Source organism: Bombyx mandarina, chromosome 19 (assembly GCF_030267445.1).
Source record: "Bombyx mandarina strain Sakado chromosome 19, ASM3026744v2".
Classification (NCBI taxonomy): Eukaryota; Metazoa; Arthropoda; class Insecta; order Lepidoptera; family Bombycidae; genus Bombyx; species Bombyx mandarina.
The window spans coordinates 2,009,957-2,024,466 of record NC_143225.1 but is presented as its reverse complement, the minus strand read 5'-3'; the positions used below and the strand labels follow the sequence as shown (position 1 = coordinate 2,024,466).

General features: G+C 36.9%; 1 protein-coding gene across 1 annotated transcript; it reads left to right on the top strand.

Moving 5' to 3' along the window:
• Positions 1-147: 147 nt before the first annotated feature.
• Positions 148-13,906, top strand: Not11 (CCR4-NOT transcription complex subunit 11). Its single transcript, XM_028176545.2, has 10 exons — positions 148-499; positions 576-667; positions 1,371-1,594; positions 2,469-2,629; positions 3,389-3,539; positions 4,352-4,483; positions 5,354-5,542; positions 9,107-9,246; positions 10,513-10,678; positions 11,352-13,906. The coding sequence occupies exons 1-10, from the start codon at positions 456-458 to the stop codon at positions 11,478-11,480; spliced, it is 1,428 nt and encodes a 475-aa protein (XP_028032346.2). The 5' UTR covers positions 148-455; the 3' UTR covers positions 11,481-13,906.
• The last annotated feature ends 604 nt before the right edge of the window (positions 13,907-14,510 follow it).

Here is a 14,510-nt window from a genome sequence, read left to right as displayed (position 1 = left end):
GCTAGTGATCTAGTGAGCTATAACTGAGTTACTGATATATTTGGAGCCAGTGTTAGTGATACATTTTATCGGTGTGAGTGATATATATCTTTTACATCACTCACTCAGGAACTACACATCCTTACAGTGTGTATAATCTATGCTTACAGTAGAGCTAAGCCTAATGCCACAGATAACACTATTTATGAACTACAAGCCCTAAAAGAAGTTGTAAGTTTGTAAGGTTATACTGTTTTCGTAAATGATATATCAAGTGTACATACAACAGTACCAAACAGTACCTAATTCTCCAATTATAAATAAACTTGTAAAATTTATATAATTGTTTCTAATGAAGCAATTTTGTACTGATAACGAATTCTGTTTTGACTTTTACTAAAAACTTATATTTTCATTATTTTGTGTTTCGTCTAAGCCTATAAATTTATTTGATAAGTATTAGTTAAATAAATAAAATGTCTCAACATCTGATTAATGAAAACAGTAAATACATACTCGAGTAAGTAAAAACACCACGAGAAATTAAACTTGTAAAGTTGCTTATGTTGTTATTGTTATTTATTTTTTCTTTTTAGTTTATTTTCCGAACAGACAGTCGATTCGCAGGGCTTAGATTCAATATGTGTTCAAGTTCAAAAAAAGTTCCCGAAGACCGATCATTTTAATCGTGAGTAATATATTTTTATTAAATATCAATTCCACTGGCAGAACTATGAGACTTGACTTAAATTTAAAGAGATACTTTTCCTGGGAATTTAGCCGTGTGGTTATCAACATTACGTTTACACCACACTTACAAGACTTTGTCCTTTTAAGGTAGGTTACATGAAAATAATGATAGGGTGGTAAATTCAGGATGATAATGTATTAGCATTTTCAAATCAACCTAAAGATATAGGTATCTGTGTATAAGACTAGTGTCTGTTAACTACTGTTGTACTGTAAATTAGCAATATCCTTACTAAGAAACCCTAATAAGATGTAATGTTGATAATAAGTGGTCCATTTCACCTGTGCAGCTGTATAATGGTAATTAATTGTGGTTGTTAGTGAATGATAGCTTGTTTCATCTTCAAACATTTCAATGCTCATCAACTAGGTAGCAGAACCTTATTATGGTATTTATTATCTCTGTTATGTGCTTACTAAGGTAAAATTTGAAGTACATCACCTGAGATGTGTTGTTGAAAATATTCACACAATTTAACAGGAGTATAAAGTGTCTAAATTTCTCTGTTTGGAAATCTTCACTTTAGAGTTTGCTGGATTATATTTCATTTTCAAATGATAGTACCCATACATAACTTTTATATTGATATCTATTTAATAATAATAATTAAAGTTATATACCAGTATAAATTTAATTTCAGTAAGTCTGCTCCTGTCATCGCTGATTACGGGCGGAGATCTTTCACTCCCTGGGCAACGTGTTGTTGCGCTGGCTCTTCTATATGACTTCTACAAGGGAGAAAACCCATTCAGCCCATTGTTCTTGCATCTTCTAGAAGGGAAGCTGGGTCTTCTGCCTCTGGCTCCACAGGAGAGACTATTTATAGGGCAGTTGCATGGATTCTTGCCTGTAAACATTAAAGATGTGAGTTATGCTTAACTATTTTGGATTTGTATAATATAAAATTTATTTTAAACTAGTGGTCCCGCAGTAGTCGAAATTGGACTATAATTAATTGAAATTGTAAGTTTGTACACTATTATGATTCTATTTTCAAAGACACTATAGAAAAATATTATTATAATAAAAACAAACAATATTTAATCTATTCTCAATTTGACCACAGACATCAAGAACAAAAGTTTGACAATAAATAAATAGTATTCATGCGTGTGTGCGTCAAATACATGGTAGTGTGTGTAATATTTTTTTTTTATTGATTTATTGTATTTTTTAAGCATAATTTAAAAATATATTGACATTCTGCATTCCTTCTCTATATTATTATCTATAAGTGTGGTAAATTTTATGCTCCTAAAAAGGATACAAAGTTTTTTCTTCACGTATTAATATCGACGCTTGAAAGGCAAACGTGACTAAGCGACAATGCGTGATATTTACAGTAGACTAATTTAAAGTTGAAATACCTGAAAACAAAATTTATTTTAACGAATCTAGCTGTAGTAGAATCTAGCTAGTAGCTGTAGGATTGAAATGATTTTAATAGAACTAGAAATATATATTTTTTGCGCTTCGAATATGGTTATTGCCTATCATTTATGTACAAAGCAGTTATTGTCGCTTAGTCTCGTTTGCCTTTCAAGCGTCGATATATAGATAATAACCTATATATCAAAATATGCATGATTTTACCTGTCTGTGAGTTACACTGAGCACACAATATCAATTGAATTTGCTTACATAATATCTTGCATACTGTAAATGTATACTTTGGTTTCCGTTTTTACTATTAACTGATGTAACCAAAAAAAATTCTCAGACATTACTGCATTTGTAGGTGATGAAAAAATCAGCAAAACAAGTAATGATGACAGAAGTATCTCCTAAGGACCTGGAGTTTGATTACTCACCGCTGCAGGCGATTGTAGCTGAACGTTTGACCGACACCAGTGCTGTGGCCCGGGCTACTTGCTCTGCATTGATACCGCTTAGTGATGGGTGAGACCCAAAATATATTATGAAATACATGATTAATTTACATTTAGTAAAACTTGGAGAAATTGTAATGTAAATTCAGTTTTCTATAAAAACATTCTGGGATTGTATTGCTTATTGAGCTATGGCTGATTTTAAATTAATAGAAGTCGACTGTGCTATAGACTGACTAATAGAGGTTTATATTTTATTGCATGAGCCTTGGCCCAGTTAAGGTGTTACTGGAACCTATTAGTAATCACAACTTGATTTTCGCCCTCTACAACCTCATGAAATTTCAATTCAAAATATTACATAGGTCTAAATTCCCAATGAAGTGATAGCATAAAATAGGTATAGGGGGTGGTACCAACAACCGCTTCATTAAAAATGCTTCCTATGAGCTCCTATGAGCATTATAACACGATTATTACTTAATACACACAATCAATTGTTCAATTTACTGGCGGTAGGACGTCTAATGTGTCTGTACGGGTAGGTACCACCGCCCTGCTTATTTCTGCCGTGAAGTAGTAATGCATTTCGGTTTGAAGGGCCGGGCAGCCGTTGTACTATTAAAACTGAGACCTTACAACTAATGCCTCAAGGATGGTGGCGGCATTTACGTTGTAGACGTCTATGGGCTCTGGTAACCACTTAACACCAGGTGGGCCATGAGCTCGTCCACCCATCTAAACAATAAGAAAACATGTATATTATCTTAAACATTCATTAAAATTGTTTATAAAATTTGAATGAAAATTTTCCAAATGATGTTTCCAGGAGTCCACCGAACCGCCTTGCTTTAAAAGAACTGTTAGAAGCCTTGATGAGTAATGAGTATCTCCCGCTGCACCGAACGCTATCGGCCGCCGGACCCATCCCACCGCCCACGTTCCTCATCGACACCAATGATGTGCCTTTTGCTGACGAGGTTAATAGCATTACGCTGCTTTCAGACTACACTATACTATAGTGTCATATAGTATAGCAGCGTATACTTAATCAATAATATATAGTACAGTACAATGTGAATGTGTCCATAACAATATATGGTGCACGTTATTGTTGTACTATGAGCTATATACTATATGCTATTATATTATAGTGTTGTCTAAAAGCGGCTAACAAACTCAAAAATTGTTCAGGAATAAAGTTGATGACCTAAATACTTGAGGTTGTAGTTGTGAGCATTTTTAGATGTTCATATCCACCGATATACCAATCTATAGAAATGATCACTGGTTTGTTTGTTTGTTTGTTTGTTTGTTGTGTGTAAGCTCATAACGAATTGCTAATGTTATACAATTTAAATCATATAACTAATATAATTAGTGGTAGCTCGATAGTTGAATATAATTAACGTAAACTATAAGTTTGAACATTATTAAGGGACTATTGTCAAAGACTATCATAGACTTCATTAATAACAAATTTCACCAAGGCTACACTATATATAAATAATATTGAAGACAAAAAATACTAATCTATTCTCAATTTGACCACAGACTTTAACAATAAACAAAAGAGTGTAATGTTTTTTTTACTGATTTAAAATATTTCTTATGCATAAAAAAAATTAACATTCTGCACCCTTCTCAGTTGAGAAGGATCTCAGTATTCTCTATAAGTGTAGGAAATTTCATACTCGTCCGTCTGCGGAATTTTCGTAAAAAGCGGTACAAAGTATTTGCTTCACGTATTAATATATAGATTCTGGCAACTCACTGTAAGCTTTCTGTACAGGGCGTTTGGAAGAATTTAATAAATCGCGGCACGTATATACCGATGTATGACTCCGACTACGACGGACTGATCGGGCTCCGGCCTGAGAAGATAGATAGAAGATCGCAGCCTAACCAACAGCACAAAGTCAAGGTAAAGTTACTGTGTACTGTGGCAAGCTCAGTGAAGCCCTCGTGCTTGAAAAATCCAATCTATACACATAAAAATGAATTGCTGTTCGTTAGTCTCGCTAAAACTCGAGAACGGCTGGACCGATTTGGTTAATTTTGGTCTTGAATTATTCGTGGAAGTCCAGAGAAGGTTTAAAAGGTAAATAAATATGAAAATGCTCAGAATTAAATAAAAACAAACAATTTTGTTTTTGCTTTGACGTGTCCCCCGTCGGACGGATTCCTTTTGTTTGTTTAAAATTTATTGTATAAAAAAGTTTAGGTCTTTTGCTTATCGATTGAGGCACTACGAAGTCTGCCGGGTCAGCTAGTATATAATAAAACTTGAGTACAAACTATTGTCCAGCTGTATGTCCAGTGGTGGACGTCTTTGGACTGATGATGGTGATGAGCCTAAAGTCCTGATGTATCACAGTAGGTGACACCATTGTGATGAGGCTACTAGTGATTCACTGGTGGTAGGACATCTTGTGAGTCCGCGCGGGTGGGTACCACCACCCTGCCTATTTCTGCCGTGAAGCAGTAATGCGTTTCGGCTTGAAGGGTGGGGCAGCCGTTGTAACTATACTGAGACCTTAGAACTGTTATCTCAAGGTGGGTAACGGCATATACGTTGCAGATGTCTATGGGCTCCAGTGACCATTTAATACCGGGTGGGCTATGAGCACGTCCACGCATCTATGCAATAAAGATAAATAAACAAATGTCATCTTTCGACATGATTTTATTCCTAAAATTCCAAAAAGTTAATGTATTTTACAAATGGTAAAATGGTAGAATGTAATGTAATGGTAAAATGGTAATACCAAATGGTAAAATGCCCTGTCTACAGGAGGAAAAAAAAGAGAAACAAGAAGAGAAGAAGGAAGATAAAGATCCTGTGTCATTAGTGAGTGAAGCTAAAGAGTTGACCCAGATCGCGCTCAGGGGAGCCCTCAGTGTACAGCAACAGCAAAGACTACTGGCACTGCTGGATCAGGAACCTAACATCGTATACGAAATAGGTGTTACACCTAATCAGGTATGTTATTGCACAAATACAAAAATCTAAATAATGAAAAACTCCTCTTACCTATGTCGAGTACAGTTTGCTTAGTGCGAGTTTGTTAACTTTTCGATTGCGTGAACAGCGCCCCTAGTGGCATCTCAAGCACCGTCGTCGGTCGGGTCGAACCCGTCGCTTGCGACGTAGGGCTCGACGAGTAAATTAACCCATAGACACAGCCCACTGAGTTTCACGCCGGATCTTCTCAGTGGGTCACGTTCTGATCCGGTAGTAGATTCTGCGAAGCACTGCTCTTGCTAGGGCTAGTGTTAGCAACACTTCCCGTCTGAGCCCCGTGAGCTCACCTACATGCTAGGGTGACGCTGATATAGCCTCTATTAGCATAGGAAGGGAAACAAAACCTACAAACGGCAAACGAAGGGAAGCTGTTGTATTAACTTTTACGCGATCGAGAGGTTAAAAAACTCATACTAAACACACAGATGATCAGAAGTGAGTAGTTGTGAGCCTCAGTAAGCTGAAACCACGCTATCGATTGGTATCATATTATGTAACTTTGAGTTCGACGTTTTTAATTGAAGTGAAAACTTCTTTAGAATCGTTGTGATTTCAAACCGGATGCAACGGAAAAAACGACAGGTAAGAGACACAAATACAAAAGAATGAGACAGAAATATACATACTATTTAATACAGCGCCATCTGTGAGATTTTTTAATACTAACGTGTGTATGAAAACTCTTGTAGTGAATTTTAATTTAGGATTATACATGACGGAGTAGGGACGTCCGTATTGTTTGTAAAAAGTGTGACGTCAGCACCGCTGACGTCACGGTCATCACTTTCTTGACGAATGACTCATGTTTGGGTTTCCGAAACAAAACTTCACGAGAACTTCACGAAAACTTCGTATATTGCACGAGAAGCATAACAACGTTACAGAGATATCCGTACAGTACAACGGCTTGGACACGAATCAATCAGTGCTAGACAGCACGGCCGTATTTATGGGGCTTCGTACCCGTGAGCGTGTTGACACGTTTTAAACACGTGAGCGTGTTTACACGTTTTTCAAACACGTGAGCGGGTTTACACGTTTTTCAAACACGTTTTAAAGTATTGAAATTACAATAAAAAGAACTGTTTAACATCAATTTCTTATCACAGAGTAATTAGTTGATGATCAGTAGGTAAATAGTCATATTTGCGCCGACACGACCATACTGACAGGCGGTGCGCGCTCTGCACCAGCCGCCCATGTATGGTGTATCACCAGAGAGTTCTTGGAGTCCATCTGAAACAATGGAATGTCTGTTTCTGAGATTGGTATCTGTGTACCTTTTTATGTTACTTTGAAAGTAACTTATTTTGTGTAGTTTTATGTAGTGAACGTACACTGTGGTACTATGTAGTGGACGTACACTGTGGTACTATGTAGTGGACGTACACTGTGGTACTTATGTAGTGGACGTACACTGTGGTACTTATGTAGTGGACGTACACTGGTACTTATGTAGTGGACGTACACCGTGGTACTTATGTAGTGGACGTACACCGTGGTACTTATGTAGTGGACGTACACCGTGGTACTTATGTAGTGGACGTACACCGTGGTACTTATGTAGTGGACGTACACCGTGGTACTTATGTAGTGGACGTACACCGTGGTACTTATGTAGTGGACGTACACCGTGGTACTTATGTAGTGGACGTACACCGTGGTACTTATGTAGTGGACGTACACCGTGGTACTTATGTAGTGGGCGTACACCGTGGTACTTATGTAGTGGGCGTACACTGTGGTACTTATGTAGTGGGCGTACACTGTGGTACTTATGTAGTGAGCGTACACTGTGGTACTTATGTAGTGGGCGTACACTGTGGTACTTATGTAGTGGGCGTACACTGTGGTACTTATGTAGTGGGCGTACACTGTGGTACTCATGTGGTGGCGTACACTGTGGTACTCATGTGGTGGCGTACACTGTGGTACTCATATGGTGGCGTATATTGTGGTACTCATGTGGTGGCGTACACTGTGGTACTCATGTGGTGGCGTACACTGTGGTACTCATGTGGTGGCGTACACTGTGGTACTCATGTGGTGGCGTAATTTTATTAATCAAAAATAAAAACTTATCCTTATGCCGATTGTTGATTTTGTTGTTCGACCATCCTGGTTTGTGAAGTAGATGGTAGAGGTTCATCGGCTGATGCTGGTGGGTAGTCTTCTTCCGCCGATACGGTTATCTGGTCTCCGGGTTGTTGCTCAGCGGAGGCGGCATGTGATCCCACTTGGGCGGTGCGCGCTCTGCACCAGCCTCGTTGATTCTCGTAGTTTTTCTTTGATTCCCATTGATCTGCAGGAATAAAAAGTTTCTCTGAGTAGCGCATCTGTTATACTTGCGTTACTTGTAACTATGTAAGTTTGAGACTATTAATGCGATTTTATTGTAGGGTTCTCGGAGGTTTTCGTAGATTTCTCGGAGGTTCTCGTAGATTTCTCGGAGGTTCTCGTAGATTTATTGAAGGTGGGATAAGAATGTGTAAGGTGTTGTTCGTTGTGTAAGGATATCATGGTCTTCAGATGAATTTTGTGGTGAAATTTTAGTAATCAAAAATAAAAACTTATCTTTTGTATTCATTGATCAGTTGATTGTTGATTCCGTCGCTCGACCATGCTGGTTTGTGAAGCAGACTGTACAGGCTTATCGGCTGATGCTGGAGGGTAGTCATTATCCGCCGATACGGTTATCTGGTCACCAGGTTGTTGCTGAGCGGAGGCGGCGTGTGATCCCGCTTCTGATGACGGAGTAGGGACGTCCGTAATGTTTGTAAAAAGTGTGACGTCAGCACCGCTGACGTCACGGTCATCACTTTCTTGACGAATGACTCATGTTTGGGTTTCCGAAACAAAACTTCACGAGAACTTCACACGAAAACTTCGTATATTGCACGAGAAGCATAACAACGTTACAGAGATATCCGTACAGTACAACGGCTTGGACACGAATCAATCAGTGCTATACAGCACGGCCGTATTTATGGGGCTTCGTACCCGTGAGCGTGTTGACACGTTTTAAACACGTGAGCGTGTTTACACGTTTTTCAAACACGTGAGCGGGTTTACACGTTTTTCAAACACGTTTTAAAGTATTGAAATTACAATAAAAAGAACTGTTTAACATCAATTTCTTATCACAGAGTAATTAGTTGATGATCAGTAGGTAAATAGTCATATTTGCGCCGACATACATGAAATTAAAATATCAATTCACAGAGGGCGCTACTTTACAATTATTTACTAATGACAAAATTTTACATATACTTAAGACGTTTAGGATAATTGTATTTTAATTTTGGAAGGTTTCACTTCTACCACGTGTGAATTGCACACATGTTTTTTTTATTATTGAATCGCTTGAACGAATCCAATGATCCATCTTGATAGTCAATTTGTGGTCTCAATTGACTAAACTAACTGCTTAACATTAGGTGGGTTATGATACCTACATTAGTAGTAATAGCTCATTAAAACTAATAAATAATACAAATAATGAAATGTCTTCTGCTACGACAGCTACCGGACCTAGTCGAGAACAATCCAATGGTCGCCATATCGGTGCTTCTCAAACTGATCCACTCTCAACACATCACGGAGTACTTCAGTGTCCTCGTCAACATGGAAATGTCGCTGCACTCCATGGAGGTGGTCAACAGGTAACGCTCAATATCCTACCTTCCTATAAGTTCCTACTAATATTATCAACGGGAAAGTTTGTAAGAATGTTTCAATGAATTTTTGTTACACTATCACGCAAAAACTAGTTAATGGATTTTGATGAAACTTTGGAATAATATAGCTTACACATCAAAATAACAGATAAGCAATAATTTATATAGTGTGAATTACCCAAAATGTAATAATAGGTGTCAAATATGTCGGAAAAAAAACTTATTTTTTATTAGATGGGTGGACGGGCTCACAGCCCACCTGGTGTTAAGTAGTTACTGGGGCCCATACACATCCACAACGTAAATGCGCCACTCACCTTGAGATACAAGTTCTAAGGTCTCAAGTATAGTTACAACAGCAGCTATCATTCGGACACGTTATCATAAATAATTATGAATACTGCAAATTCTGAAACAATGCTCTTTCAATGTTACATACAGTTGAAACCTTGCAAATGTTGTTATAGCAGTTGAAATAAAACAAAAAATATGTGGCCTGTGACGTAACCACTATTGCAGTACTAGAGATTAGTGTCTTTATAATATTATAGCCAGGTCATTTCAAAAGTAATGTTGATAATTCCTTCATAAAATGAATCTTTTTTTTAACATTTCCACTTAAGGGTGCAATCAACCATTGCGAATATTTTTATTGGAGGAAGCGGTGGTAAAATATACCATATTGTCAAACATAACAGAAATTGTCCCTAAATAACTTAAACGTTTTTTGTTTTTTTTTTTCAATCATTGGATAGGGATAGAGATCATAGACCATACAACCAACTGTACAAACATAGGCTGAGGCTATGTCAGATTATGGAAATGAAATGGAATTGAATGAGGTGAGATAATACAACATGGTGGATGACGAAGGTGATAAAATGAAATAATTGTTCAAAACAATGGTGGGAATTTACTGAGAGTTCAATGGACTTTTGGAAAGAACCTGAGAATCCATTTCCAACGATTTTAACACTTAAATAAAGAAAATAAGAATGCGAATGGCAGGCAGTGTCTTGGCTCTGCCCCTGGCATTGCTGACGTCCATGAGCGACGGTGACAACTTACCATCAGGTGGGCCGGATGCTCGTCTGACTACAAAGACAATAAAAAGAGAATATATTGTATGTAAACATGTATATGCTTTTAATTTGTGGTAACTTTGAATTAACAAAATTGATTAAACAATAGGTTAAAATCAATTTAGATAAGTAACAGAAAATGTACCAGTAAAAAAAATTTTTTTTTAAGGTTAACGACCTCTGTGGATTTACCGGTGGAGTTCGTTCACCTCTACATAAGCAATTGTATTTCGACGTGTGAGACAATACGGGACAGATACATGCAAAACAGGCTCGTACGATTGGTGTGTGTCTTCCTGCAGTCGCTGATAAGGAACAAGATCATCAATGTGAAGGTATTTACTCGGTTATTTAATTTTAAGGTTTTGTTGTAAGACTGAGATCTGATGTTAATAAAATTTTTAAACTGTGGTGTTAGCCTAAAATAGTACCAGCCCATCTGTCCCTGCAAGGGGTAATTAAAGGCGACTAAGAGATTTTTAAGATAATTTAAGGCCTTTGTCGAGAGAAGCTGTTTTTAAAACCACACCGAACGCCGAACGGAATAATTGATATTGATTATAAGTTGCACTTAAATTTAATTTATTATTAAGTAATGTATTAAGTTAGTAAAACAGCAATAAAGGCTTATTATTATTATTATTAAAGAGATTTACTAATGGGCAGCATGCTCTCTATATATTGTAATAGCACATAATAAATGTAAGTGATGCAGAAGTATCTTTGTTAGATATTTTATGTTCAAGATCACAGAACTCCTTGTCTTGTCTTGATGAACTCAGGAGAAAGTAATAATCTGAGGTATAACTCTATAACATGGTTACACTCTAGTGTAAACATTTTAAAAAAAGGTGCAAAGAAAATTCATATTGTTATTGTATAGCACATAAAAAACGCCATGTATATTATTATACTAGTGTTAAGAATTCTTGTACGTGCTTGTATTTTAAGAGGTTTGAATAAATATTATTAATATTATTATTATATGATTTTTCAAATGTTTTCCAGGAGCTATTCATAGAAGTGGAAGCGTTCTGCGTTGAGTTCAGTCGGATCCGAGAGGCCGCTGCGCTGTTTCGGCTCCTGAAGCAGCTGGACTCCGGCGAGGCTGCCCACAAGGACCCCAAGGATAACTAGCGACGGCACAAGAGCAGGATTTACTCGAACACGAATAGGTAGCGCCGGCCTCACGTCTGGGACCCCAGCCAAACGGAGAGCTAACAGCTGACCGCACCGCTGTGACATTGAAACTATAACAGTTCCACCGGTGATTAAGATTGTGATGTGTGGTGTTAAACGTTCAATAGTTTTGTGGATTAATTGTGTAATAAGCAATTGGAAACTTGCACACTCTAAGACCTATTTTCTAAATTTGTGAAACTCGTGATATCTCGGGTATTAGACATTAGCCGGCAACTGTGACAGCTAGTTTTGAACCTAACAACTATTATAGCATCAACAAAATAATGTCCACTCTCACACAAAAAGGTAATGCAGGCTCTACCAGGACCTACGTCTGAACATAACCGATACAATGTTTAGTGTGTATAAAGTTATCGTAAATATCGAGTGTCTGTGAAAATTGTGATAGTAATAATAATAAAGTATTGATTGAAATAATCAGATTAGAATACAGACATTATCCAGATATGCCGGATAGAACATTTGGAGTGAAGTATTTCTGATATTTAATTTTATAAAGTATTGATTGTGTACTGGTCTATGTAAATGGAAATAAATGGAATTGAATACATTTAAATTGATGTGACATAAACATTGTTTCGCCTTCGTCAGTTAATACTAGGAATATTGTGTAGTTTTAGATTTTGTTACGTTATTTAGTAATGTGTTCATACTATCTTTTTGAGTGCCTCAGACAGCATCGGTTTTGTGTAAGATTCTGTGTCTATTGTAAAAGGCGACTGAGTGATTCACTAGAGAACGGGCAGTAGTTTGCAGAGTTAAGTCATGAATCATTTGAAAATATTACGTTCTGAAGAGCGCATCGATCATTGTACAATTGACATACGGACCTCTTGTCTCAAGGTCGGTGGAGGCATTCAATTTAACGCCCATGTTAAAAAATTTAATTCGCCGTTTCGCATTAAAAGAGCACAATATTCAAAAATATTCGAAATTTAGTTAATATGCGTAAACATTTGGTATCACCATTATTTTTCTCGTAAATACTGTCAAAAGAGCGTAGTTTAGTTTTACGTTTTTTTTTTTTTTTTTTATTTCTTAGATGTGTGGACGAGCTCACAGCCCACCTGGTGTTAAGTGGTTACTGGAGCCCATAGACATCTACAACGTAAATGCGCCACACACCTTGAGATATAGTTCTAAGGTCTTAGTATAGTCACAACGGCTGCCCCACCCTTCAAACCGAAACGCATTACTGCTTCACGGCAGAAATAGGCGGGGTGGTGGTACCTACCCGTGCGGACTCACAAGAGGTCCTACCACCAGTAAATATACCTACCTATGGTTTGACTACTATTAACAAAATTTATATGTACATGAAGTATTCCAGGTGGTCTGTGTCACAATTACGGCACAATCGTATTTATAGTAAAAACTAAAACTAGAACTATAACTATAACTTTTAGTCAATAATAATTTGCGCAGGAGTTGCCGCCCCTTTCAACATGTCCTCCGCCTGAAGAACAATAGATCAGAGCGTGGCCATCTTGTGTCTTTACCACTTCGACAAATAAGATGCGCCGGCGACATGTTGCAGGGGGCGTGGTTTAACTGGCTTTGCACACGGCACTCGGATCACCTGATCTGACGTACAATCTTATGATTTCTGTGCTGTGTTGAGATGTGCGAGTTGACTTGCCCACTCGCCACATACATAATTTTATCTTACTTTAAAAGACAGATAATGTAACTGATAAAAAATAAAAGTTGCAAATATAATTAACATTAAAAATATTAAACCTTTAAAACACTCTCCTGTAAAGTTAGTTTGAAGTTTTGAGATTATACAGTTTTAATGCGAGAAGACGATATTTGTATTATTTTGTTATATTCTCTGCTATACGCATTGACTCGCCGCACTGAATTCCAGCAATGTTTACCTACGTTTGCCGCTAGGGGCGCTGTTCCAACTGCATGCAAATGTGAGTTAACTTTTACGCTGTCGAGAACGTTAAGAAACTCGCACTAAGCATATTGTTCTTTAATAGATATATTAGCAGGGTGATGCAATGCAAGTTTAGTACAAATAACTATGTTTGTAGCAAATAATCCAAAATAAAAGTTCTTCTAGAATCTAGATAGTATATTTATTTGATAAATATTAATGCATTGACATCAAAATCTATTCTTCTGACGTTTTTGTTAGAAATAGATATTAACAATTTAGATACGGCCCATTTAGGCAATTGTAAAGAGCTCTCTATGATCTTCAAGTACCTTTAAATAGTGTTATAGGGAAGTTTAACTGAATCTGGAATATAGTTGGATTCATTAGGATTTGATTGAAAAATACTAAACTCCAATTTTTCCTATGTAAAGATGTTTTATCGTGAACTAAATAAAAATTGAAATCTATATAATTGTATATTTTCTTACGGAACGAAATTAAAATTTTAAAACGTCTTTAAATAAACTTAAGAAAAAGTTGAGTTCGCAATTGTTGACCTCTTTATGTGGAAAATAAAAAGCAAATTAGTCATCAGGCTTGTGGTATCTGTTATGATAGTAGATATAAACTGAAGTATGTATTGCTATCGTTCGAACATGCGACAATAGGACAATGTTTTTTTACCGATCTTAGAAAAGGTTTGGTTAATTAAAACCTCCGTACAATTCATTGAATGCACGCTATGGAGGGTAGAGGCAAAGAGAAACGTCTCTGGTGTGGAAAAAGTGTCCGTTAAAATCTGCTAAATAGGGGTGGCGCTACAGTAGCAATCGGGTAAATTTTAAAAAAGGCGCTGAAAGTTATTAGAATAAAAAAGACGAAAGAACTGTAAGCATTACAAAATCACAAAAAGTATTTTATTTAAAGCTGATAAGAAAATGCAATCGATGTCTCGACGTTTTACCACAACAATAATTTTAGGTTATATTGACGAAATTAGTTTGGACTACGTAAACATATGTGGTCTTGTATATTACACTGTCACTAACTACTCTAGTCATTAAATATACTAAATA